This window comes from Caretta caretta, chromosome 1, assembly GCF_965140235.1.
Source record: "Caretta caretta isolate rCarCar2 chromosome 1, rCarCar1.hap1, whole genome shotgun sequence".
Taxonomy (NCBI): Eukaryota; Metazoa; Chordata; order Testudines; family Cheloniidae; genus Caretta; species Caretta caretta.
The window spans coordinates 230,735,788-230,760,120 of record NC_134206.1 but is presented as its reverse complement, the minus strand read 5'-3'; the positions used below and the strand labels follow the sequence as shown (position 1 = coordinate 230,760,120).

The 24,333-nt window shown below is 40.0% G+C and overlaps 1 protein-coding gene across 4 annotated transcripts in view; it reads left to right on the top strand.

The window, feature by feature from the left end:
* Nucleotides 1-24,333, top strand: part of MPPED1 (metallophosphoesterase domain containing 1) — a 92,555-nt gene that overhangs the window by 21,112 nt on the left and 47,110 nt on the right. For all 4 annotated transcript variants that reach the window (XM_048825348.2, XM_048825357.2, XM_048825368.2 and 1 more), the window contains one exon: nt 15,391-15,616. In XM_048825348.2, the coding sequence (XP_048681305.1) occupies nt 15,391-15,616 (226 nt within the window). The remainder of the gene's footprint in view (nt 1-15,390; nt 15,617-24,333) is intronic.

Genomic DNA, 24,333 nt, shown 5'->3' with positions numbered 1-24,333 from the left:
TTATCTGTTGTACACAAAATCAATATTTACCCAGTAGTGTGGAAGGGAAGCGATATTAGAGCATTGTTAGTCAGCAGAGAAAGGGACTGCATGTCTGAGTTGCTGCTGAGCTCCTGTCTACCTGACAGGCTGCCTGGCCTCCTACATGATACTGCCCCAGCTGTGAACAGCAGAAGTCCTCAAGCCGAAATCCCCTCAGTTTATAGGTTATAGGTGAGGGAGTTGTTGGCAGAGCCTTCTTCATGATGGCCTCGTGAATGGAATTGTTTTTCTCCTTGCTCCAAAATAGTCTGAGAATTTGCTGATCATTAAGGCTTGCTGCCAGGCTGATCTCTCTGAATGGTCACTTAGAGAGGATTGAGGTGTGTGGGGCATGGGATTTCAAGCTATAGGGTTTTTTTGGAGGGTAGGGGGGGGTTGGTTGTTGGATTCCTAAGGAGTGGTGCCCTTTTGTGTAGTCTGGTATGAGAATGTTTTGCTTGTTATGCTTATAATAGTTGTTTGTTGTTGAAGGGACTGGTGTTGTTTTTTCTGGATTTATATTTTAAATCTCTGTCAAGCTGTCTAGAGCATTTGAATAGGTGGGTGTTTTTATGTGTTTAATTTAAATAAATAAATAAAGTAAAAAACACATCCATTTTCTTTGAAAACCTGCTGTACTTTACCTTCCTTATTGACTAATGCATCTAGAACCATTAGAGCTTCTTCCATTCGCCAGCCACCTCCTTCTCTTCCTCTTCCCTCTTTGCCTGGGATCTTGCTAATTTTCCCCCCCCCCAAAAATATAAAAAAATTGACACCATCTGGCAAGAGTGTTTACCCTCTCTGACATCCTTTCCTGCTCACTCCCAGACTGCATTCTCTCCTTCATCCTAGTCTCAGCTCTCCCTTTCCTCTCCCTTTACCTTCATTCTCTCTATTTTGGCTCTATCCCCTCAGCCTTCAAATATACGACAGTTTCCTCTATCCTTAGAAGGCCTTCCCTTGCTCACCTGCTTTTCAAACTACAGCCCCGTGTCCCACCTTCTCTTCATGTCCACATTTCTTGTGTGCGATGCTGGCTGCCACTCTTCCATTTCTTCTTCCCTCATACTCTTTTGGATCCCCGGCACTTCGGTTTCTGCCTATATCCTCCTCTCAAGCTTTCCGAGATCACCTGACCAAATTCTGTGGCTGCTTCTCCATTTTCCTTTTTCTCCACATCAAATTCAGGCTCCCTGTCTTTGATGTCAAGTATATTTTACTTTAAAAGCGCTGACTTTAATAGAACTTAAGCTAATGCTTAAAGTTGAACATGTGCTTAGGTGCTATGCAAAATAGGGCAGACCTAAAGCCCTTTCTCTCTTTCTTCAAGCTTGTTTTTTTTTCTTTTTCTGATACTGTTACCTCTGTTATTTTCCTCTCTTTGTCCCAGTCTCTTCCGTGAGCTCATTTTTCTTGAAACACTCTGAGCCCAAAGTGCATTTGGATTTCAGAAGGTTCCGAATTTGAAATACCGTAGATGGTGTCGTGGGGACACAAGACCATTGAGCTTTCGGATGCCATCATAAGGAATGGGTTGGAAGAAAACTTGAGATTATGCTATATTTTCAATGTGCCCCACACACTGATGTCACTTTAAGCATTTGAAAATAATCCAGAGCCCTTCTGCCTAGATATTATTCATCAATATATAATGCAGGATGGTTAAGTTGGATCTTATCCTTGAATACTGGGGACACGCTGTGCTGTGGTTATCCCCTGCACTCAGTCCTCTCACTATTTTTATTTTATTAATTTATTTTTATCTGGCACCCAAAAAGGCATGAGGCGCTTTATAGAACAAACACAAAAACATCGTCTCTGTCCTAGTGCAGCCATCAAATTAGACGTGCAGCTCTCCCCCCCACCCATTGCATTCTTTAATGATGGTATTGGAAAAGATCTGTGTAGTTTGCTCCAGCCTGCGTGAATATTTCCAAATGTTATATACTCCAAGGCTCTAGAGCACAACATGGCTCTGAGTTACACTTATGACATTTGAGCTAAATGTTCAATCTGACGCTCCAGTTCTACACCCACTTGTGTGAGTGTGTATGTGGAGCATTGTGATCTTGTGTGTAGACGCAGAAGATTACTTAATTATGCTGCACATTTTCTAATGTTCCTAGCTTCATTATTTCTGAATGAAATTACCTTAAATATGTCAAAGGCATTCTTCTTCTTTGAGGAATAAGTTCATGCCAAATTTGAAATAAAGCTTAGAGTTACAGTGCAAAAATGAAACACACCTGGAACATTTAATTGGTGACAACCACCATTTTGTTCTTATTTTCAAATCTCAAAAATGGAGAAGCAGAATTTTATCAAACTTCTCAACACAAATTCACTTCAGGGCTGTGATTTTCCATATGAAATTTTACCACAAAGGGTCAAATTTTTCTCACTGAAAATTGACATTACCTGAAAATAGTTTTGGAATGAAAATGCCCATTTGAACAGAATTATACTAATATTCTACATTGCTATAATTATACACTGTTGATGATTGTTATAGCATTGCTGTTTATATAAAAATCAGCTAATTTTGATCACTAGTCAGTATCCCTGTTGTTTTAAGATACAAATCTTCATTAAAGAAAACAATCTTAGTGTCAGGTCCTTTCTAAAATGGAAACTTCTGCAGTGATGGTAGATATTTTCCTTCTTGTTTTAACAGGTATATTTTAGGGTGCAGTAATAGTCATATTTAAGACAGCTTTAAGTGGTGGCAAAGAAGAAAGAAATTCATCCGTCTTGAGCAGCAAAAGAAATTAGAATTTACAAAGTGTACTCTTGCCATTTTGACCATCAGTAATTATACTATTTTTATGTTAATGTAGAAACCCCTTGAAAGGGGGTGCTTAAGTACTAATTATCTATTTACAAAAGAATGGCTTTGGAAATGCAGTGAGAAACACTGAGCTGTATAGGGATTTAGAACAGATGTCATTTTAAAAAGACTAAGCATACCAAAAAAAAAAAAGTTGGTTTTCATTGCACTTCTTTAACATACAGTGTCCCAGATTCTTGGCTACAATTGAGGAGCACACAGCATAGGTCAGGAGAGAAGGGTGCAAAGATGAATTTATAGTCTCTCACAGGTCTGGGCTGCCTGTGCAGAGCCAGTCCTCTGGCCTAACTTAGGGCAGCCTGAGGACTTCTGTAAATTACATGAGCTGCCAGTAGCCTCAAGGGTCAACAAGGCAGTTGGGGATCACCAGAGTGTAAGGAAGCTGAGCTAGATCACTTTCTTCCACCCACACCTCCTGTCCTGGCAGCGGGGAGCATATGATGTAGGTGCTGCTATATTAGAGGATCTCCCCCGCTACGCTAGTCATCCTCCCAAGGCTGGCTGCACCGACTTAGGGCCATTTGTACCACTGCAGTTTGAAATGTGGGTCAGTGTCCATTCCACAGCCGTGGTATTGCTAAAGTCAAAATTATGATTCCTCCTGTTGTAGGAACCGCGGAATGACTCCTATTTCCATAATACCCCAATGGCACGGCTTCCCCCTACCCCTTTTTGTCTAAAAATTAGTTCTATCATTACAAACTGTGGGTCTGATTCTGGCCTCATAAGTTTTACCCCAGTGTTTAACTGTTGGCTTCAGTGGAGTTTTTCTTGAAGGCAGTGGGGTCTGGAGACATAAAGGCAGGATTGGGAGGCAAGAGGTCCAGAATCTAATTCTGACATGGCTGTGACCTTTGGCTAGTATTTTCACTAAGGGAGGTAGGCACCCAAATCCCATCCCATAGGAACTGGGCACCTAACTCCGTTAGACACCTTTGAAAATCACAGGCTCTGTCTTGTTCCCCATTTGTAAAATAGGGACAATAATACCTAGCCATATGCCTCACAGAGATGTTAATTAGTGACTGTTTATACAGTGCTTGGAACATATACCGTAACGCATTATACATAAATGTAAAACATTATTATTTGGTGTGCATATACTGACATAGTACCAACCCCTTTGTAGTCTTCCCATTGAGAAGATGAGCTGTTGGGGACACTGAGGATTATTTTGCAGGATCTGAATTGGAGTCAGTATCAAGTTGTGATGAAATCCCTGTAGTAAGTGTGAAGTGATTTTTTTACTGTTACTTTTTTATACAGTTCTCTGTGTCCTGTCCTTTCTTTGTCCCTCAGATATATACGTTATTTTAAAAGGTAAAAAAAAAGTTCCTGTAGAATTTTTTCATCCCCATTAAGAATTTTTAAGGTTGTTTTTAATGGTAGAATCAGGAATAGAATTTCATACTATAGCTTAAATATAAAGAGAAAACTCTTACAGACTAAAATTCATCCAGTGGCTTAGGGTCTGAACTATGCTGCACAATGACTCCTGTACGCAGGAGGGCAGTACATTGGTTCTGCATAGACAGAGGTGGTTTAAAGCAGGAACAAAGGATCTGCAAATGAAGGTCCTAGACTGGAAGGCGATCCATTTTCCTTTAGAAATAAATTTGTTCAATTACTGAACATGTAACAGAGTATCCTGGAATATATGCTTGAATATTAGCAGATTTTTTTTCTAACATATGTTCCTAGTTTTATTTATCTATATCTATGTATTTAAAGAATTCCCAGTTTGCAAATGTAGCGGTGAAAAATAGTGTATTTATTTGTTATTTTAGTGTTTGATTTAATTGCTGACTTTTATGTTGCAGAAATGGCTAGATCTAACAGTTTACAAATGACTTAAGGAGGAGTGTTGATTTACAATGTTATTCAAGATTATACACCATACAAAAAAGTATGTAAATGTAAATTTCCCAGACATCAGCCAAGTGTTTAAACACAGAACTGTCAAAGAGATGCTAAAAAAGCAATCTGAGACTGTTATACAGTCTTTTTACTATATCACTCACTGCTATATTCTAAAAGGTTGAAATGAGAGGGGGGAAACATTAAGTGGGCATTTATATGATTGTCACTGCTTTTAGAGAATACTAAAAATGCTGCTTAGCACAATACCCAGAGACAAGCAAAGCACAGCTGCTGTTAGGAGTTTGCATATATCTTGTTGAAGTTGCATGGGGATGCAATTGTAAGTCTGTGTGTTTTGTTAAATAAAGTGGGTAAATGGTAAAGACTCCTTACTTTTTAGTACAAGAGAAGTCTGGAGTGTAAAAGGTATGCATTTGCTTTTGGATTATTTGCAGTATTTTATCTAATTTAAGAAGCAAAAAGCATTGCCAAAGGATGATTCACCTTTAAATACTTATACAAAGTCCATTTACAGATAACTCTGAGACAGTGAAATAGAAACTGAAAGTCCCAGGGTTTTTTTAGTATTTTCTGATATGCAGTCTGTATTTCAAGTGACAGTGAACCTGCACTTCAGGTAATTCTTTAAAAATTATCTTCCCTATAAAAGGGGCCCACTGTGGTTTGAAAATTGGGAATTGCTATAATAATTTTGTATTGGCACATAAAAAATTTGAAGTTCAGTTGATTTCCTTAATTAGTAATCTACTGTAATGAAAGAAAGAAACAAAAATATTACTAGTTAATCAAATATATATACACACACATACAGTAGAACCTCAGAGTTACGAACACCAAAATTATGAACTGACCGGTCAACCATACACCTCATTTGGAACTGGAAGTACATAATCAGGCAGCAGCAGAGACCGAAAAAAAAAAAAAGCAGCAAATACAGTATAGTACTGCATTAAATGTAAACTATTAAAAAAGGGAAAGTTTGAAAAAGATTTGACAAGGAACGGAAACTGTTTCTTTGCTTGTTTCACTTAAATTGAAATGGTTAAAAGCAGCATTTTTCTTCTGCATAGTAAAGTTTCAAAGCTGTATTAAATCAATGTTCAGTTGTAAACTTTTGAAAGAACAATCACAATGTTTTGTTCAGAGTTATGAACATTTCAGAGTTACAAACAACCTCCATTCCTGAGGTGTTTGTAACTCTGAGGTTCTATTCTATTACCAAGGCTATTATATATTTTTTGCACTAAGTGAACAAAGAATAAGATACTTTTTGATGAACATTTGCCAGAACTGGAAAACAAGTGTATTTACTTGAGACAATGTGTAAAGGTCATTTAAGGGGTCCGGGGGGGGAGGGGGAGTGTGACAGTTTTTTTCAACTACACATGAATCCAATAGGATCACCCAGATTTTTAAGTACCAAGTCCCCATAGTCTAATAGGAAAGTTTGTGGTAATATCTATTTATAAAACGTTCTTCTCTTATAGAAACTGCTTGGCTTAGGTCCAAGCCAGTGTTCCTCCAACATATTTTTGTGTGTAGGGGGGGAAGGAAGAAATGAGAAAAACAGGGAGGGAAAGAGAGGGGAGGAGGGGAATAGGGAACTGTTGAGTTCTTATCCCCACCATCAACTAGTGACATTGCAAGTGGCTGGGGGAAAAGGAAGAATTGAGCCCCATTTTCCAGGGTGGGAGGCCCTGGAAGTGGCCTGGGGAGAAGGTGCTCCAGAGCCCAGTAGCTGAAATTAGAACGGTTTGAAATTCAAAATTTCCATTTTACACAAATTTCAACATTTCAGAATTTGTTTTAATTCCAAATTTGATTAAAACCAAATATTGTGGATATTTAGTGAACAGAAAATTCTGAAAAAAATTGTTTTGAAAATTTCATTTAAGAAAAAATTAAAAATTTAATTTCAAAACAAAATTTTGAATTTTTTCTTACATTTTTTTCCCAGTGGGAAATTTGTCAGAAATTAATATAATTTCACACACACAAGTTGGTTTAATTGAAACAGTATTTTCAGATGGAAAACTGTTTTGATAAAGGCCATGTTTATACGTACAGCACTGCCGCGGGGCAGCTGAATCAATATAGCTGCGCTGCTGCAGCACGTGTGGTGAAGACGCTCTGTGCTGATAGAAGAGCGCTCTCCCACTGGCATAAAAAAACCACCTCCGCGAGAGGCAGAAGCTAAGTCAGCAGGAGCTCTTCCGCTGACATTGCGCTGTGTACATGAGCACTTATGCCGGTGTAACTTATGTCGCTCGGGGGTGGGGGGGAGGGTAGTTTATTCAGACCCCTGAGTGATATAAATTATGCCAACATAGGCTGTACTGTAGACATAGCCTAAAATTTTGCTACCAGCTCTAGCTAGAATTTTCCGTGCACAGTATATTGTGTTTTCTAGCAGGGGGCAGCTACACATGTGCATCTTCGGGGGGAGTCTGAGAGTTTTGCAGACCAGAATAAGCAGTCATAAGAATATATAATTTCCCAAAATTCCAGACTTCCTTCTTTTCCTTTAGCATTAAATACATCTGTAAGCCACACCAGACATGTGTATGTTACGTTATGGCATTCCTGAATGGCATATCTGTTTCTTATGTGCTCTCATATGCCTTATACTCTCAATGGGAGCTATAGTTTGTACTGGATCCATATGCAGAATTCCCATGAGAGCAGTATATGGTCTCAAATTTGTTTGCACACACACAGCTAGCTCCCTTTCCATCCCAGGTCTGCTGCTTCCCTGTTAGCAGAGCCAAACACTAATACCAATGTTTTTAAAAGCAACTAGGTATACGAGAAACTTTTACTGCACTAAAAGAAAAGGAGTACTTGTGGCACCTTAGAGACTAACCAATTTATTTGAGCATAAGCTTTCATGAGCTACAGCTCACTTCATCGGATGCATACTGTGGAAACTGCAGAAGACGTTATATACACAGAGACCATGAAACAATACCTCCTCCCACCCTACTCTCCTGCTGGTAATAGCTTATCTAAAGTGATCACTCTCCTTATAATGTGTATGATAATCAAGTTGGGTCATTTCCAGCACAAATCCAGGTTTTCTCACCCTCAACCCCCCTCCCCCTCCCACAAACTCACTCTCCTGCTGGTAATAGCCCATCCAAAGTGACCACTCTCCTTACAATGTGTATGAAAATCAAGGTGGGCCATTTCCAGCACAAATCCAGGGTTTAACAAGAACGTTGGGGGGGGGGGGGGTAGGAAAAAACAAGGGTAAATAGGCTACCTTGCAAAATGACTTAGCCACTCCCAGTCTCTATTTAAGCCTAAATTAATAGTGTCCAATTTGCAAATGAATTCCAATTCAGCAGTTTCTCGCTGGAGTCTGGATTTTAAGTTTTTTTGTTTTAAGATAGCGACCTTCATGTCTGTAATTGCGTGACCAGAGAGATTGAAGTGTTCTCCGACTGGTTTATGAATGTTATAATTCTTGACATCTGATTTGTGTCCATTTATTCTTTTACGTAGAGACTGTCCAGTTTGACCAATGTACATGGCAGAGGGGCATTGCTGGCACATGATGGCATATATCACATTGGTGGATGTACAGGTGAACGAGCCTCTGATAGTGTGGCTGATGTTATTAGGCCCTGTGATGGTGTCCCCTGAATAGATATGTGGGCACAGTTGGCAACGGGCTTTGTTGCAAGGATAGGTTCCTGGGTTAGTGGTTCTGTTGTGTGGTATGTGGTTGTTGGTGAGTATTTGCTTCAGGTTGCAGGGCTGTCTGTAGGCAAGGACTGGCCTGTCTCCCAAGATTTGTGAGAGTGTTGGGTCATCCTTCAGGATAGGTTGTAGATCCTTAATAATGCGTTGGAGGGGTTTTAGTTGGGGGCTGAAGGTGACGGCTAGTGGCGTTGTGTCATTTTCTTTGTTAGGCCTGTCCTGTAGTAGGTGACTTCTGGGAACCCTTCTGGCTCTATCAATCTGTTTCTTCACTTCCGCAGGTGGGTATTGTAGTTGTAAGAAAGCTTGACAGAGATCTTGTAGGTGTTTGTCTCTGTCTGAGGGGTTGGAGCAAATGCGGTTGTATCGCAGAGCTTGGCTGTAGACGATGGATCGTGTGGTGTGGTCAGGGTGAAAGCTGGAGGCATGCAGGTAGGAATAGCGGTCAGTAGGTTTCCGGTATAGGGTGGTGTTTATGTGACCATTGTTTATTAGCACTGTAGTGTCCAGGAAGTGGATCGCTTGTGTGGACTGGACCAGGCTGAGGTTGATGGTGGGATGGAAATTGTTGAAATCATGGTGGAATTCCTCAAGGGCTTCTTTTCCATGGGTCCATATGATGAAGATGTCATCAATATAGCGCAAGTAGAGTAGGGGCATTAGGGGACGAGAGCTGAGGAAGCGTTGTTCTAAATCAACCATAAAAATGTTGGCATACTGTGGGGCCATGCGGGTACCCATAGCAGTGCCGCTGAACTGAAGGTATACATTGTCCCCAAATGTAAAATAGTTATGGGTAAGGACAAAGTCACAAAGTTCAGCCACCAGGTTAGCTGTGACATTATCGGGGATAGTGTTCTTGACGGCTTGTAGTCCATCTTTGTGTGGAATGTTGGTGTAGAGGGCTTCTACATCCATAGTGGCCAGGATGGTGTTATCAGAAAGATCACCGATGGATTGTAGTTTCCTCAGGAAGTCAGTGGTGTCTCGAAGGTAGCTGGGAGTGCTGGTAGTGTAGGGTCTGAGGAGGGAGTCTACATAGCCAGACAATCCTGCTGTCAGGGTGCCAAAGCCTGAGATGATGGGGCGCCCAGGATTTCCAGGTTTATGGATCTTAGGTAGTAGATAGAATGTCCCAGGTCGGGGTTCCAGGGGTGTGTCTGTGCGGATTTGATCTTGTGCTTTTTCAGGAAGTTTCTTGAGCAAATGCTGCAGTTGCTTTTGGTAACTCTCAGTGGGATCATAGGGTAATGGCTTGTAGAAGGTGGTGTTGGAGAGTTGCCGAGCAGCCTCTTGTTCATATTCCGACCTATTCATGATGACAACAGCACCTCCTTTGATTATCATACACATTGTAAAGAGAGTGGTCACTTTGGATGGGCTATTACCAGCAGGAGAGTGAGTTTGTGTGTGGGGGGGGCGGAGGGTGAGAAAACCTGGATTTGTGCTGGAAATGGCCCAACTTGATTATCATACACATTATAAGGAGAGTGATCACTTTAGATAAGCTATTACCAGCAGGAGAGTGGGGTGGGAGGAGGTATTGTTTCATGGTCTCTGTGTATATAATGTCTTCTGCAGTTTCCACAGTATGCATCCGATGAAGTGAGCTGTAGCTCACGAAAGCTTATGCTCAAATAAATTGGTTAGTCTCTAAGGTGCCACAAGTACTCCTTTTCTTTTTGCGAATACAGACTAACACGGCTGTTACTCTGAAACCTGTCATTACTGCACTAAGTAGAATGTATAATTTCTTCCTATTAAATTGCTTCTCTGCAGTGGAGTTATTTTGTTAGAGAATACATTCAATGACAATAACTTTTCAACGTGCTTTCCTCAAATGTTGCATCTCTGATTGTGACATTAATATAAACTCATTTACATCAGTTATTGGTGAAAACAGTAAAAAGGCTGTGTAATGACATAATGAATCAGGTTCTGCCGCATCGTGGGGGGATAGACTGGAGGACCTCTTGAAATCCCTTCCACCCCTACGTTGCTATGATTCATCAAAGCTTTTAAAATTTCAGAAAATTCCATGCAGAATTGTCAATATATTTAAGATAAAGATTAATTTCCAAATGATCTGTTGGTCAAATGAGAAATAGTACTCATAACTTTCAGTAAGAATTATTCTGATTATCAGCATTTCAGGTTTTTAAAAATTCTTTCTTTGTTGTTTTTCAGATAACCCTCATATATAATATATAACTACATAAAAATAACAACAGTCCAGGAAAATAACCATGTAACAAAAAATCCATCCAAAGATTTTAGGGGCTTGCTTCAGGATAATCTAAGTACTAAACATATGTAGGCAAGAAAGTTGCCGATTTAATGTAATGGTTAATGTATAAATATATTGCACATGAGTGATCTTTGATGTTTGCCAAGAGCTCAGACTTGCAGTATAAGGCATTCAAGAGGCACTCAGTACGTCACAGGGTTGAGCTCATGTTGCCTGATTCTGTTCCTACTAAAATCAATGGGCATTTTGCCATTGACTTCGAAGATAGGAGCATCAGACCCACAGGGCAGAGAAATTCGTACAGTGCTCTGAAAATAGCATAGGGCTGTGAGAAAATCTCTGTATCTGCAGTAAACTGAGCACTGTTGTGTAGTGAGCATGATAAGATCAAGGCAGAAAGGAACCACAGTAATAAAGTACCATATTCTGCAGCCCTGAGAATGGTCCAGTGCTTCTGTTTGTCGCAGATTATATCCACATGCCTATGGATTCAACCCTAATCAATCAGATACAAATTAAGACCCTGATTTTTTCAAAGACTTATGCATGCACTTAAATTTACACCCTGTGAGTAGTCAGTATGACAAGTTAAGCATGTTCATAAGTCTTTGCAGGATCAGGATTTAAAGATTTTGTTAGAAGGTAACAAAAATGTGGAAAAAAAAACTGCCAAAAATCAGCTATTTTTGCTGTTTTCTAAACAATGGCCCTCTTAATTTAAGTGAAAAGAGGGTTTGAAGGGTGCCGGGGCAGTGAGGTGGAGATAAGCAGGGGAAATAGATTTAGCAAGTTCCAGCTTGGTATGGAATGAAAGAAAGAAAGAACGCTGAGCTGCAAACTCATCAAAAACAGAGCTGTTAATTGAAAAGCTGACAGACCTGTAACTACAGCAGAGCTTCTGGCCGCCACTATAATAAATGTAACTGTACGTTTAGAGTAATTTGCTAATTTGCCTAAGTAACACCCACAGACAGCAACATGACATAAATACATTAGCGGAAGCAACAACTATAACCAGCTCATACAGATTCTTGGCTAGTAGATGGATGGATCAGATGAGCTGGAAAAGAGTTAGAAAATAGAATAGAAATGGAATTGTTAACAAAACTATGGCATGCAATTTTCTTCGATATTTGTCAAAGGCAATGGTATTGCTGTATCATACTTGTGAATGCCTAGACATACTGTAATACTTATGTTACATTTTCAGCCTGTGTGTGAATGTGATATATGGACATGTGTTAGACATTCTGCAGAATGTTAAGCGCTTCAGATTTGGAAATAAAAATATTTTAATTTCAAAAAATGCTTAAAATAACTAATTGACTCTCCAGCATTCATCATCTAAATGTACCAGAAAATCATAAATCAGAAAACTGTTTCTGCTAAGGAATCTGCCATTGGGGAATTGCATTTATGGTCCACAGGAAAGAATTGAATATTGGTATAATATTAACATAAAAACAGAGTACAAAACTTATTCTTAATGTTAGCTCAGCATTCCAAAATGTACCGAAACTCAACATCCTGATATCCTATTTTTAAATTTTCCCAAAGAAACAGGTGATACTAAGTGTAAATGCTGATTTTTCTTAAAAAAATAAAATAAAAATCCTATTGGTAATGGGCTATTGACTCAGAGCAGAAGTTCAATAGGAGCATGCCATCAGTATGATGTGTAGCTGTGTTGGCTATGGGTGTTTGAACATGGTGAGCCTCCTCCGTATGTTTTCACTGCTATTTCCTGCACTAAGGAGCAAATCCTGCTCCCAGTACCGTGTTTATGGAAGGCTATGCTGCAGAACTGGTACAGCTCTGCTGTTCAGGCTTGAAGAGTCGGCACATAAGGTGTACATGCCATAGCTCTGTGGGACACCCAGCATATCACTATGAAGTAAGAATGTATCATCTCATAGGTGAGGGGATGATGGATCTGCCATTGGTCATCAGGTAGTGCACTGTTTCTGGTCATCTCCCTCTCCCTCCCTGCTGATATAGCTCAGAGGCTGGTATTGCAGCCACGGAGCAGCTTCACTGTCAGTCCATGACCTGGAGGGGAAGAATCTTTCTATCCTAATCTCTGAGGTGACGCTTTGTGTTCAGGAGTCGACTTGTGGCTATAAGTGCTTATTTCACCCAGTGCATCCACCCCACTTCAGTGCCTGTGTAGATAGGGCAAGCATATGGGATATGTTCTGCAGGGTACTCATGTGTGCATTTGTGCTTACAGAGCACTCAGTGTTGCATTATTTTCTAGCGCCTCTTCTGTGTTTTGCTAGCATCCTTATATTGCTGGTGTGATGGTGCTGCCTGTGGGAGCCAGCTGAGGTCACTCCATCAGGGTGAACTGCAAACAGAACAGGGCAAACAAATCCCAAACGCTGGTGGATATTCCAATACTTAGATTTACCAAGCCAGAACAAAACAGCTTCTATAGCACCTCCCTGGTTACTCAGAAGTCCAAATAATGCAGTTCCCTTAAAGTACCCAGCCTCAGGCCTCCATCCAGACACACAGGTCAAACATATGATGATAAATTCTGAAAATCTTATTTCATTATATAAAAGAAAAGATTCTCCTGACCCCAAAGGACCAAGCCCCAGACCCAGGTCAAATAATAACTTAGATCTTACCCCAAATACATGCTTATAGTCAATTCTTATTGACTAAACTAAAATTTATGAAAAAAGAAAAGAGAGAGTGTGTTGGTTAAAAGATCAATGTACATACAGACTTGAGCTCAATTCTTGAGGTTCAGATACATAGCAGAGATGAGCTTGTAGTTGCCAAAAGTCCTTTTAGAAATAGTCCATAGGTGACAGTTTAATGTCCATATTCAGGGTGACTCCAGTCAGTGACTGGGGATCTCAATCCTTATGGCTTAAGGTTTCCCCCTCTTGAAACCCAAAGCAGATTTGAGATGAAGAAGGATCGTGTCCCAAGGTTTTTATACATTTCCAGCAGACTTTTGGCCTTAGAATACAGTAGGCTTGACTTTCCTTCTTCCAAACATCCTGGCAATTAGCACAGGATAATTTATCCATTAAACAGTTTGGATACAGCTTATCACAACCTTCAAAGAGACATAGACAATAATAAGTCCCATAAAGAGAAGGAGTACTTGTGGCACCTTAGAGACTAACAGATTTATTTGAGCATGTAGCTCACGAAAGCTTATGCTCAAATAAATTTGTTAGTCTCTAAGGTGCCACAAGTACTCCTTTTCTTTTTGTGAATACAGACTAACACGGCTGCTACTCTGAAATAAATTCCATGTGGATGCATTTTATTCCTCAGTCCTACCCATGCCAACTTTTATGCCACTTTATTTAGACGTGGTGATTTGTATCACCCGTTACTCTTGGTCTGAACTGGGCTCAGAGTTATCAGTGAAGTTTTAAATAATGTTACCTTGTCAGATTTTTTTGGGGATTAAAAACCACTAGGTTTCTGTGGATTTAGTTAACTACCATGCATTTGCAGTGAAGTCATCCCCCCCCCATTCTCCCCCCCGCAAACTACCTTCACTAGTAGAAAAGCAATGTTAGGTCCTGCCCATATTCTGGCTGGAAGCAGCCTTATTCAGTGTTTTCCTCTTCCTTATGTATCTTTTAGTCTCCTCTCTGTCCTCTGTAGACACATTCCAAAGGTTTGTGTTAGGGTCCCTGAGGTGGTCCTTGCTTTCAAGTACAGGGTCCAGCTGATAATCACTTGGAGTCAGGTAGGAATTTTTCTGTTGTAGTGCGGCTGCTCAGGAGTGTTTGTGTGAGAGAGAGTTTGTGGGCAGAGGAATTAGGGGTTCTTGCTGTCCTGTGGTATATGCTGTAAGGATCAGCACTCAGAGCTAGTTGCAGAGGATAATATTGAACACTCTTCACTGTGTATGAGGAGTTCACTGCTTTGACTGATATCTTGTTAGCATTCTTCATTTGCAAGCACTCACAAAATTTTCCTAGTAGGCAGAAGTTTTCTACGTTACATTGATCTTAGCTTTTTGCAATTTTATTGTTGCAGCTTTGAGGGCAAGTGTCCCCCCTGTGGTTGTTTTAACCCCTTTCCCAAAACTTGGACAGAGGTTTGAAAATGGGTAGGGCTAAAAGCTATGGGGGAAGGCAAATCAGACACAGATACAAAGGATCCCAATAGGTAAGCCTGAGCCCTATCTTGGTTGAAGGTTTGGCTTCTGGATTGTGGCAAAGGAGGTCTATTAGTCTGGCAGAAGCTTTGGACATGTAAGGCCTCTTTACCATGAAATGATATTTAAGAATTAGCAGGTTGCAGGAAATTTAGAGGTGGTGTTTTTTTAATAAGGATTATGATCAGTGGCTTTTATACCCACACACTTGTCTGAGAGTTTTATTGTGATCATGACAAGTGGAAGCTGTAACCAATGGTAAGTAAATACCGTGCATAGGTATGCATAATTTTTAAAAAATATTAAATAGTTAAGGCAGAGTCATCACACTACTTCCATGAATATTAAGAGTCAAATTCTGCTATTGGAAAGGTGCATGTCACTACCATTGAAGTCAATGGTAGTTATGTTCACACATCTCAGGGCAGAATTTGGTTGTTTCAGATGTGTAAGAATGTTGTGTGGTACTGTTTTGTGTGTGTTTGTTTCTTTTATTCAGTTTTCAGAAACTGAAATATAACTGAGGTTTGTTGTTGTTTTTCACTATTTTAGGTAGCCTGCCATATGAATACAAGATTGTGATAGCAGGAAATCATGAATTGACCTTTGACCAAGAGTTCATGGCAGACTTAATCAAGCAGGACTTTTACTATTTTCCCTCTGTGTCTAAGTTGAAACCAGAGAGCTATGAAAATGTGCAGTCTCTTCTAACAAATTGCATCTATCTTCAAGATTCTGAAGTGACGGTGAGGGGGTTCAGAATATATGGATCTCCTTGGTAAGCAGCTCTTTAACATAAATAAATAAAATTATAGCATTGATTACTACCACACCAGCCATTTCATGCCCTTCAGTCATATTTGGATTAGTGTGTGAATAAAAGAGTAATATTCAGTTTTATAAACTTTTTTATTTTTTTGTAGCTCATCTTTCCTTTGGCAAAATATCTGACTATAAGAGTATGTGGATCATTAAATCAATGAGACAAAGATAAGATAATGTATCCTTTAGACACTCATTCAAGAGCAAGCCATTTAAATATTCCATATAGCTTTAACTTGGTATGTGGAAAGAATATACAATTTAACAAGTTTACATTATTACAGTTTAATTTGAGTGCATTGCAAATATGTCTTTTGAGTTTTTCCTTTGATATTGAAAGCTCACTATTTTAGATATATTGTCATTCAGTGAAGAGAAAATATATTATTTCTTTTTCTCTCTCTCTTAGTTTACTATGAGTTGCTCATAATGTTATTTATGTTATAACATCCTCAGAATGTTATTTTCTTTTATATATTAATACCCTTCATCAAGATGCAGTTTAGGTTCTGGAATAATGTTGGCTTTTATAGTAACCCATCAGTGGCTAACCAGTACTTCAGTTTTCCCTCTGCTGTACCTTCTGAGGCCACTTGGAACTTTTTTGTGATAAAAAGGAGAAAACTCTGGTCCAGTGGCTTCCAAAGGACTGGGCCTTACCACTTCATCTAAAGAAGAAATTCTCCATTGGGTTGCAGGCTGAACTCTACAGGGGGTCCCTCTGTGTCTCATTGGTGGATAAGTAAAATGAAATTTGCTCTTCTGTTACTGAAGTTGTAAATCTGTTATATTTCATGAACACTGTATGCATATTTAAAGGAAATTAATATTCTATTTAAAAGGTAGGTTTTCAGGGAATATGTTTTCATCCTTTTGAAACCACATCAGGCTGGAATGTAGCAAACAAGTTGTCAGACCTGATGCGTATACCCAGTGTGGATTCTCACAGTGTGAATAAACTGTGAAATCTATTGGAAACTTTTTTTTAATGAAAATTGGCATTTTCCCATTTGGTTGCTTGAGCTGGGTGTGAATTTTTCCCAAGCTTATTATTCTGCATTTATCTATATTAAAATCTCATCCCACTTAAATATGCCCATCTCTCTCAGCTTTCCAGATATTTCTTTATTTTCAACCTACCCACCTGCTGTGTTGAAGCTTAATTTAATCCTGTGTCTCCTGTACATTCAATCAATGTACAATTTACTTTGTTTTCCAAATTATTCAGGAAGATATAAAATTATTCAGTCACAATGTAAAATTTTGGAGTATGCCACTTGCCACCTCTTTCCAGTTTGATATTTAAGTTTAAGTACAGTAACTACGCTCTGTTTTCAGTGTGGCTGGCAATTTAGTATTTTCACTACAGTAATCCTAATCAGTCACCATATTTCCAAAGTTAGTATTAATTTTTCAGCAATAATGTACTAAAAGTCTCATTAAAAGACATATATATTTAAATTTAATTTATTTATGAAATAACTAAGTAGAGGCTCAGGGAAACCATTTGAACTTCCTGTGCCTATGCAAATCTGTGAAAGTTTCCTGGGGACATCTTTGCCTACCCACGAACATGAAATGTTACAGTTAAATTAAATCTATTGTTTTCATTTGTCCACTAAACCTGTAATTTTGCTCAATTTCTGGGTGCTATCAGGTTTGTCTGGCTTGACTTGTTCTTTACGAATCTGTGGTGCTTCCCGTTCATTCTGTTACTCTCTTCTAAGTACTTATGTACTAATTTATTCTAAAGATAGTTCTGAATTGTAGTGTTAGAACTGGATCAAAACTTCCTCATTGTTTGACAGTGTTGAGATTCAAGAAGTTGGTTCAGCTAAAGGATAAGCTGGCAAAATTTAACTGAAGATCTGTGCTGCCTTATACAAAAGGTCAGAGTTTCCTGGTGGTGGAACTTCAGCCAGGAGGCTGGGTTACAGTGGGGCAAAGTGACTACAACCTCATTTTTGGGGACATGACAAAAATTCAGTGCAACAGAGCATCAACAATTGGTGTTGCCCTAGTGGTGCAAGCAGATTTTAACTCTTACCGGTACAGTACCGACCCCCCGACCCTGACCCCCCCCTTGTAGTGGGGCAGCTGCCCCACTCCAGAAGAGCAGGGGTTAAAAGCAGCCCTTTGAGAGGGCTGTGGCTGGGACCCAATTAGAAAAGGGATTAAGAGCAGCTGAGGGAGGTTGGCTGGCTAGGACCTAGCTGCCTAGGAGCACTGGTGCCTAAAGCAGAGCAGTGCTGGAGAAGGGAAAGAGGAACTGGGGAGCTCCAGCCTGGCAACTCCCCAGGCTGAGGCCTTGTTAAAGGCCTAAGGAGGCACTGGGGCTGCAGAGGCAGCTGGTGCAACCCCCTTGCCAATGATGAGTGGCCATCACAGACTGCAGTTTGCCCCAGGGAAAGTGGGCTAGCTGATGACTGGCAGTAGCCACTGAGGCAAGGAGCCGGTGCCCTGCACCGGCAGCTCCTCTGGCGCAGCTGTACCATCCCCAGCCCTGTCCTCTGGCGGGGCTGTACAGACAGGAGACACAGCTGCGTAGAAGGGCTGGGGGTGATACAGCTGCGCCAGAGGAGCTGCTGGCCTGAGGTGCTGACTCCTGGGAGTGGCAGCCCCACATTCTGCTCCTTTCACTGCTACAGTTCTCAGAAAAGCCCTACAGTTCAGCAGATACCAATTTCTTTCCACGGATATCCGCATCCATGGATAAATTTGTATCCGCACAGGGCTATACAATTCAGTCTTGAAAATGTGTCTTAAGGGTACGGCCTACCTGACTGTACCAGCTTACTTGCAGCACTGCTGGAGACTCTCCCACTGTAAGAGTATCCATGGAATTGTGATGGGAATTAAAGCTGCCCTCCCACACCCCACACTGCCTCGTTCCCATAGGAGTGACTCTCCCCTGGGAGCAAGGATCTTTGCTGGCAAGGTGCTTCTTCTGTTGTAATATAAGCCTCACTGCACTAACTGCTGAATTAGACCCAATGTCTTGCTTATGTTGTTTCAGCTGAACATTGTTTGTTTGTTTGTTTGTTTTATGGAATGCTAATTACAGTTTCCATGCTGATATTCCAGTCAAGTAAAAATCACTCTTGATTACGCAACCAGAATGGCACATGCGGTAGAAACTAAACCAAACCAACCCTACAATAAGGAGAGAAGCAGTGTGAGTTAAACTTGAACCATGTGTCTGGATTTCAAAAGTGATGAATAATTTAATGAGTAATAATTATGAATGTTAGTTAACTTTTAACTATTTTATTCCTATTTTTAAACTTTATGCATTCTGACCTGGAACCTTTGTCACAGACTTTCTGGGAAATTAATCTCAATCCCTTTATACAAAATAGGAATTATGATCTCAAAAGAATGATAGGAGGCTAGTGAAAGCTTTCCTTGGATTTTTTTTCTTGCCTTGCACCACAATACTCCATGTTCCTGATAGTCCCCAAAGACCTCATTGTTACCTTAAAATAGTTCCTAAAACTTTCCCGCAGAGCTCAACAAGAAAGCTGAGTAGTTTCTTGCTGAGTCTCCTAACACACTTTCTTTCAATAATGCCAGCTCTTGAGATTATGTATATAAATTAGCTTTTAAAATGGTTTGGTTATCTCTCTCCCAATTAATGTTCCCATGTGCTGGTTAGGGATATATGTTGTCTAATTCTGAAAAACCCTCACAAGAAATCTTTATCAGTTATTATTCTGAATATAGATGGACTAAATTACTCGTTTTTCATTCTACTTAATCTAATTGAAGGAGGCATTGCCTAGTGGTTAGAAGTGGGACTGAGTGTCAGTACTCTCCTGGGTTTCTGTTCCTGGCTCTATCACTGACCCTGTGCCTCCATTAGAACTAATCTAAAAATGAGTATAAATCACAGCGACCATACATCTCTGAGGTAGGTGAGGCTAATTCATGTTTGCAAAGAACTTGGAGAACCTCAGATGTAAGGTGCTAGAGAAATGCAATTTTTTGTTGTTGTTGTTTACATTATACATATCCTCCAGTGTACAAGTTGAAGTTGTTTTAGTTACAAAGTAAAGCGAGAAAGGTGGATTGGTTTGTTTATCTTGCTTGTCTCCCAAAGCCTTTCAGCCGGTACCGCTTGTGGGTGGCTAATATTTTTAGTTGCACTTGTGTACTATCATCTGACCTCCAATATAATCTAAAAGACAATCACTTTGTCTAATTACAAAGAAAATAAAACACTATCCCGCTCTCCTCAAAATTAGTGACAAAACTCCCATTGACTTCAAGGTGCAAGATTGTGTTCTTAATCACTAACCCAAAATTTTAACACCCTTTGATATTTGATTATTGTGAATTATATTTAACAGGAAACAACATCTTGAAACAGATCATGATGTAAAGTACAATAGTTACCATTAAAAAGTCAACATTTACCACACACTGATAATCTTAGAATAGGTAATAAGTGTGTGTCCAGATGCGGCTGGATATTGTTGACTTTTAGAAGGCTAGCATCAGAGATGTGAAAAAAGACTTTGCTTCTAACTTCAGTTAGAAAGTATTGCAAATCAGTAAATTTCAGAGTTATAAGATAGTATACGTTTCATAGTTTAAACTTTCTCAAAATAGCCAGAAATAAACTAATTGCTAAATTAACCCAAATTGTTTAAGTATAAAACCTATGTGGTGATAGTTATGATTTCTGAAACTTTCAAAGGATGAAGCAGTTCTTTCAATGTTTTATTTTTATTGTTTTTATTTAAGGACCCCAATGATGGGTCTAGACCTCATTGTGCAAGGCCCTATACAATCTTTAACAAAAAAAATCCCTGCCCCAGAGACCTTGTGATTTTTGTGTCAGATAGGATACAGCAGGTGAACAACACAGATAAATGGGTTGGAGAAATTGGGATGAGATAACAATAAAATAGTTTAGCATAAAAGCAGAAGGTCTTCCTTGCATCATCAAACTGGAATTCTCCTGAGTGTTACTCCTAGGAGGGCATTGCCCACTGAAACATATAACAGACCCAATCACTGAATGGGTACATTGAAACAATGAATCCTATTAAGAGCTATCTTAGAAAAGTGTGTGTGTGTCAGATCATAGATTACATATAAAAAATGTACTGTAAGGTGCTGGCTTGTCCCCAGCACACAAAGGACTGTCTGCCACAGCCGGAGGCTCTTTTGCAGGCAGTTTTATTTCTCAAACATACACAAAAACCTGTTGAACATAGTTCCTCAGCCCACTGTGGGCTGTGGCTCCCTGATGATTTTTTCCCTTTACCTCTCTCAATTTCTCATGTTTCAGGGCCCATGACAGGGTTAATTGAGCCTACCCTCCCAGGGCTCTGTCCCTGGATCCCCTTTCCCCCAGCAGGTTCCTACTGCCTCTTCTCCCAGGGCACTCTGCCAGCCACTCTCAGGGAATTTCCTGCTGTTCCTGCTCCCACTACCTGGCCTCCTGGCTTCTAGCCTGTCTCCACAGTGCCAAGGAACAGACAACAGGAGCTCCAGGTCATGTATCTCTGCTCCTTTCCTGACTGCATCTCAGGCCTGACTCACCCATGCTCTGCCCAGGTGCCTTCTCTTATATGTGGGGGTCAGCTGACCAGTCTTAGATGCACTGGCCACTTCCCTCTTAAAGGGCTGGTGCCACCCTGTGACACTTACACTAAAAGAATATTAATTGTGCAAAGGCAAGTGCTCAAGTATTAGGAAATTCCAAAATTAAGGTTGCCTGAGCAACCTGTATTCAACCCACTGTGTATATGCATTGTGTATTCCTGGGGGAATTCTGCGCCCACTGCAAATGCACAGAATTCAAGTCCCCCACAATTCTATTTTTTCTGCAGAAAATACATTCTTCCGGAGAGATGCTGCAGTTATATACCTTTTGCCCAACAGGGGCTGCCAGCTCACTGGCAGTAGTAGCCAGCGGTCAGCTCTGTTACTCACAGCACCCTGCCTATGGGGCCAAGTTAGGAGGCATGGGATAGGGAAGGACAGACAGAGCAGGTCACATGGGACTGCTGGGGGTGTCACAGACTGGGGTTCAGAAGGGCTAGTCGGGGGGACAGACTGGTGCAGGGGCTGAATGGGAATAAGGGTGCAAGGCCACAGGGGGGCAGGAGGTAGCTGAATGGGGTGCAGGGATACATGGGGATTGAGGGGGTGCAGGGCTGCCTGGAGGTAGGGGGGTGGCTGAGTGGGGGGTGCAGGGACACATGGGGAAGGGGCAGATGTGCCTGACTGAATGGGAGAGGCTAGGGGTCATCCGGGATCTGCACGGGGGAGGCTCCCCAACTCCCGAACAGTCCCTCCTCCCCTCAAAAAACATGTTCCATACTTCTCCCAACAACCCTCCAGGTTCACTCCCAGGCTCCTTCCCAGAAATTATTTCCCTCTCCCTCAGCTCCTCCATTACCCCCGACTCCCCCAAGCCTTTGCATTGCTTCTGAGGGATGTAGAAAATAAGTTTCTGTTAGGGCTGTCAAGTGGTTAAAAAAATTAATTGCGCTGTTAAACAATAATAGAATACCATTTAGTTAAATATTTTTGGATGTTTTCTACATTTTTAAATATATTGATTTCAATTACAACACAGAATACAAAGTGTACAGTGCTCACTTTATATTTATTTTTGATAACAAGAATTTGCACTGTAAAAAACAAAAGAAATAGTATTTTTCAATTCTCCTAACACAAGTAATGTAGTGCAATCTCTATCATGAAAGTTGAACTTACAAATGTAGAATTATGTACAAAAAATAACTGCATTCAAAAATAAAACAATGTAAAAATTTAGAGCCTACAAGTCCACTCCGTCCTACTTCAGCCAATTGCTCAGAGAAACAAATTTAATTACTATTTGCAGGAGATAATACTGACCACTTCTTGTTTACAAGGTCACCTGAAAGTGAGTACAGGTGTTCACGTGGTACTGTTGTAGCTGGCGTCACAAGATATTTATGTGCCAGTTGTGCTAAAGATTCGTATGTCCCTTCATGCTTCAACCACCATTCCAGGAGTCATGCATCCATGCTGATGATGGGTTCTACTGGATAACAATCCAAAGCAGAGCGGACCGATGCATGTTCATTTTCATTATCTGAGTCAGATGCCACCAGCAGAAGGTTGGGTTGTTTTTTTTTTGGTGGCTCAGGTTCTGTAGTTTCCCCATCGGACTGTTGCTCTTTTAAGACTTCTGAAAGCATGCTCCACACCTTGTCCCTCTCAGATTTTGGACGGCACTTCAGATTCTTAAACCTTGGGTTGAGTGCTGTAGCTATTTTTAGAAATCTCACATTGGTACCTTCTTTGCATTTTGTCATATCTGCTGTGAAAGTGTTCTTAAAATGAACAACATATGCTGGGTCATCATCTAAGACTACTATAACATGAAATATATGGCAGAGTGTGGGTAAAACAGAGCAGGAGACATACAATTCTCCCCACAAGGAGTTCAGTCACAAATTTAATTAACACATTATTTTTTTTAATGAGCATCATCAGCATGGAAGCATGTCCTCAGGAATGGTGGCTGAAGTATGAAGGGGCATATGAACGTTTAGCATATTTGGCATGTAAATACCTTGCAATGCCGGCTACAAAAGTGCCATGCAAAGTCCTGTTCTCACTTTCAGGTGACATTGTAAATAAGAAGCAGGCAGCATTATCTCCCGTAAAAGTAAACAAACTTGTTTGTCTTAGCAAATGGCTGAACAAGAAGTAGGACTGAGTGGACTTGTAGGCTCTAAAGTTTTACATTGTTTTCTTTTTGAGTGCAGTTATGCAACAACAAAAAATCTACATTTGTAAATTACACTTTCATGATAAAGAGTGCACTACAGTACCTGTATGAGATGAATTGAAAAACACTATCTTATTTTTACAGTGCAAATATTTGTAATAAAAAATAATAATATAAAGTGAGCACTGTACACTTTGTATTCTGTATTGTAATAAAAATCAGTATATTTGAAAATGTAGAGAAACATCCAAAAATATTTAATAAATTTCAGTTGGTATTCTATTCTTTAACAGAGCGATTAATCACAATTAATTCTTTTGAGTTAATCGCGTGAGTTAACTGCAATTAATCGACAGCCCTAGTTTCTGGTATTGTAGTTTGAATGAATTATTACTCAAAGCTCTGTATTAATATGCCAAGTAAGGAAGCTATTTGTCAAAAAACAGTTCTTGACTCTTTTTTGTTGTCTGTATTGTTACAGACATACTTACTGACAGGTATTTTGAAATAAATTACCAAAATAATTGAAACTGGCGTGATTATATTGTGTTATTTTGACAAATATGCAGAATTTTTGAGAATTTAAAAATACTGTGTGCACAATTTATAATTTTTGGTGCAGAATTTGTGATTTTTATTTGGCAAAGAATTACCCCAGGAGTAATTATGATGCCATCTTTAATTAGATGATCGCATACTATTTTTTTTTCTAGAGAGCCCCAGCTTCATTCAGTGCACAGGATAGATGATGATCACTGAGTGAAGTAGCTGTTTGGTATTTCTTTATATCCTCATCATTCCTGAAATTTGTGGCCCCTGCCTTATTTACCACACACCAAACAAACTCAACATTGAAAACAGAATTTACTGGGTGTTTCTATGGCATTTGTCGCCATAGCATCTGAGTGTTTCAGAATCGTTGATTAATTTCTCTT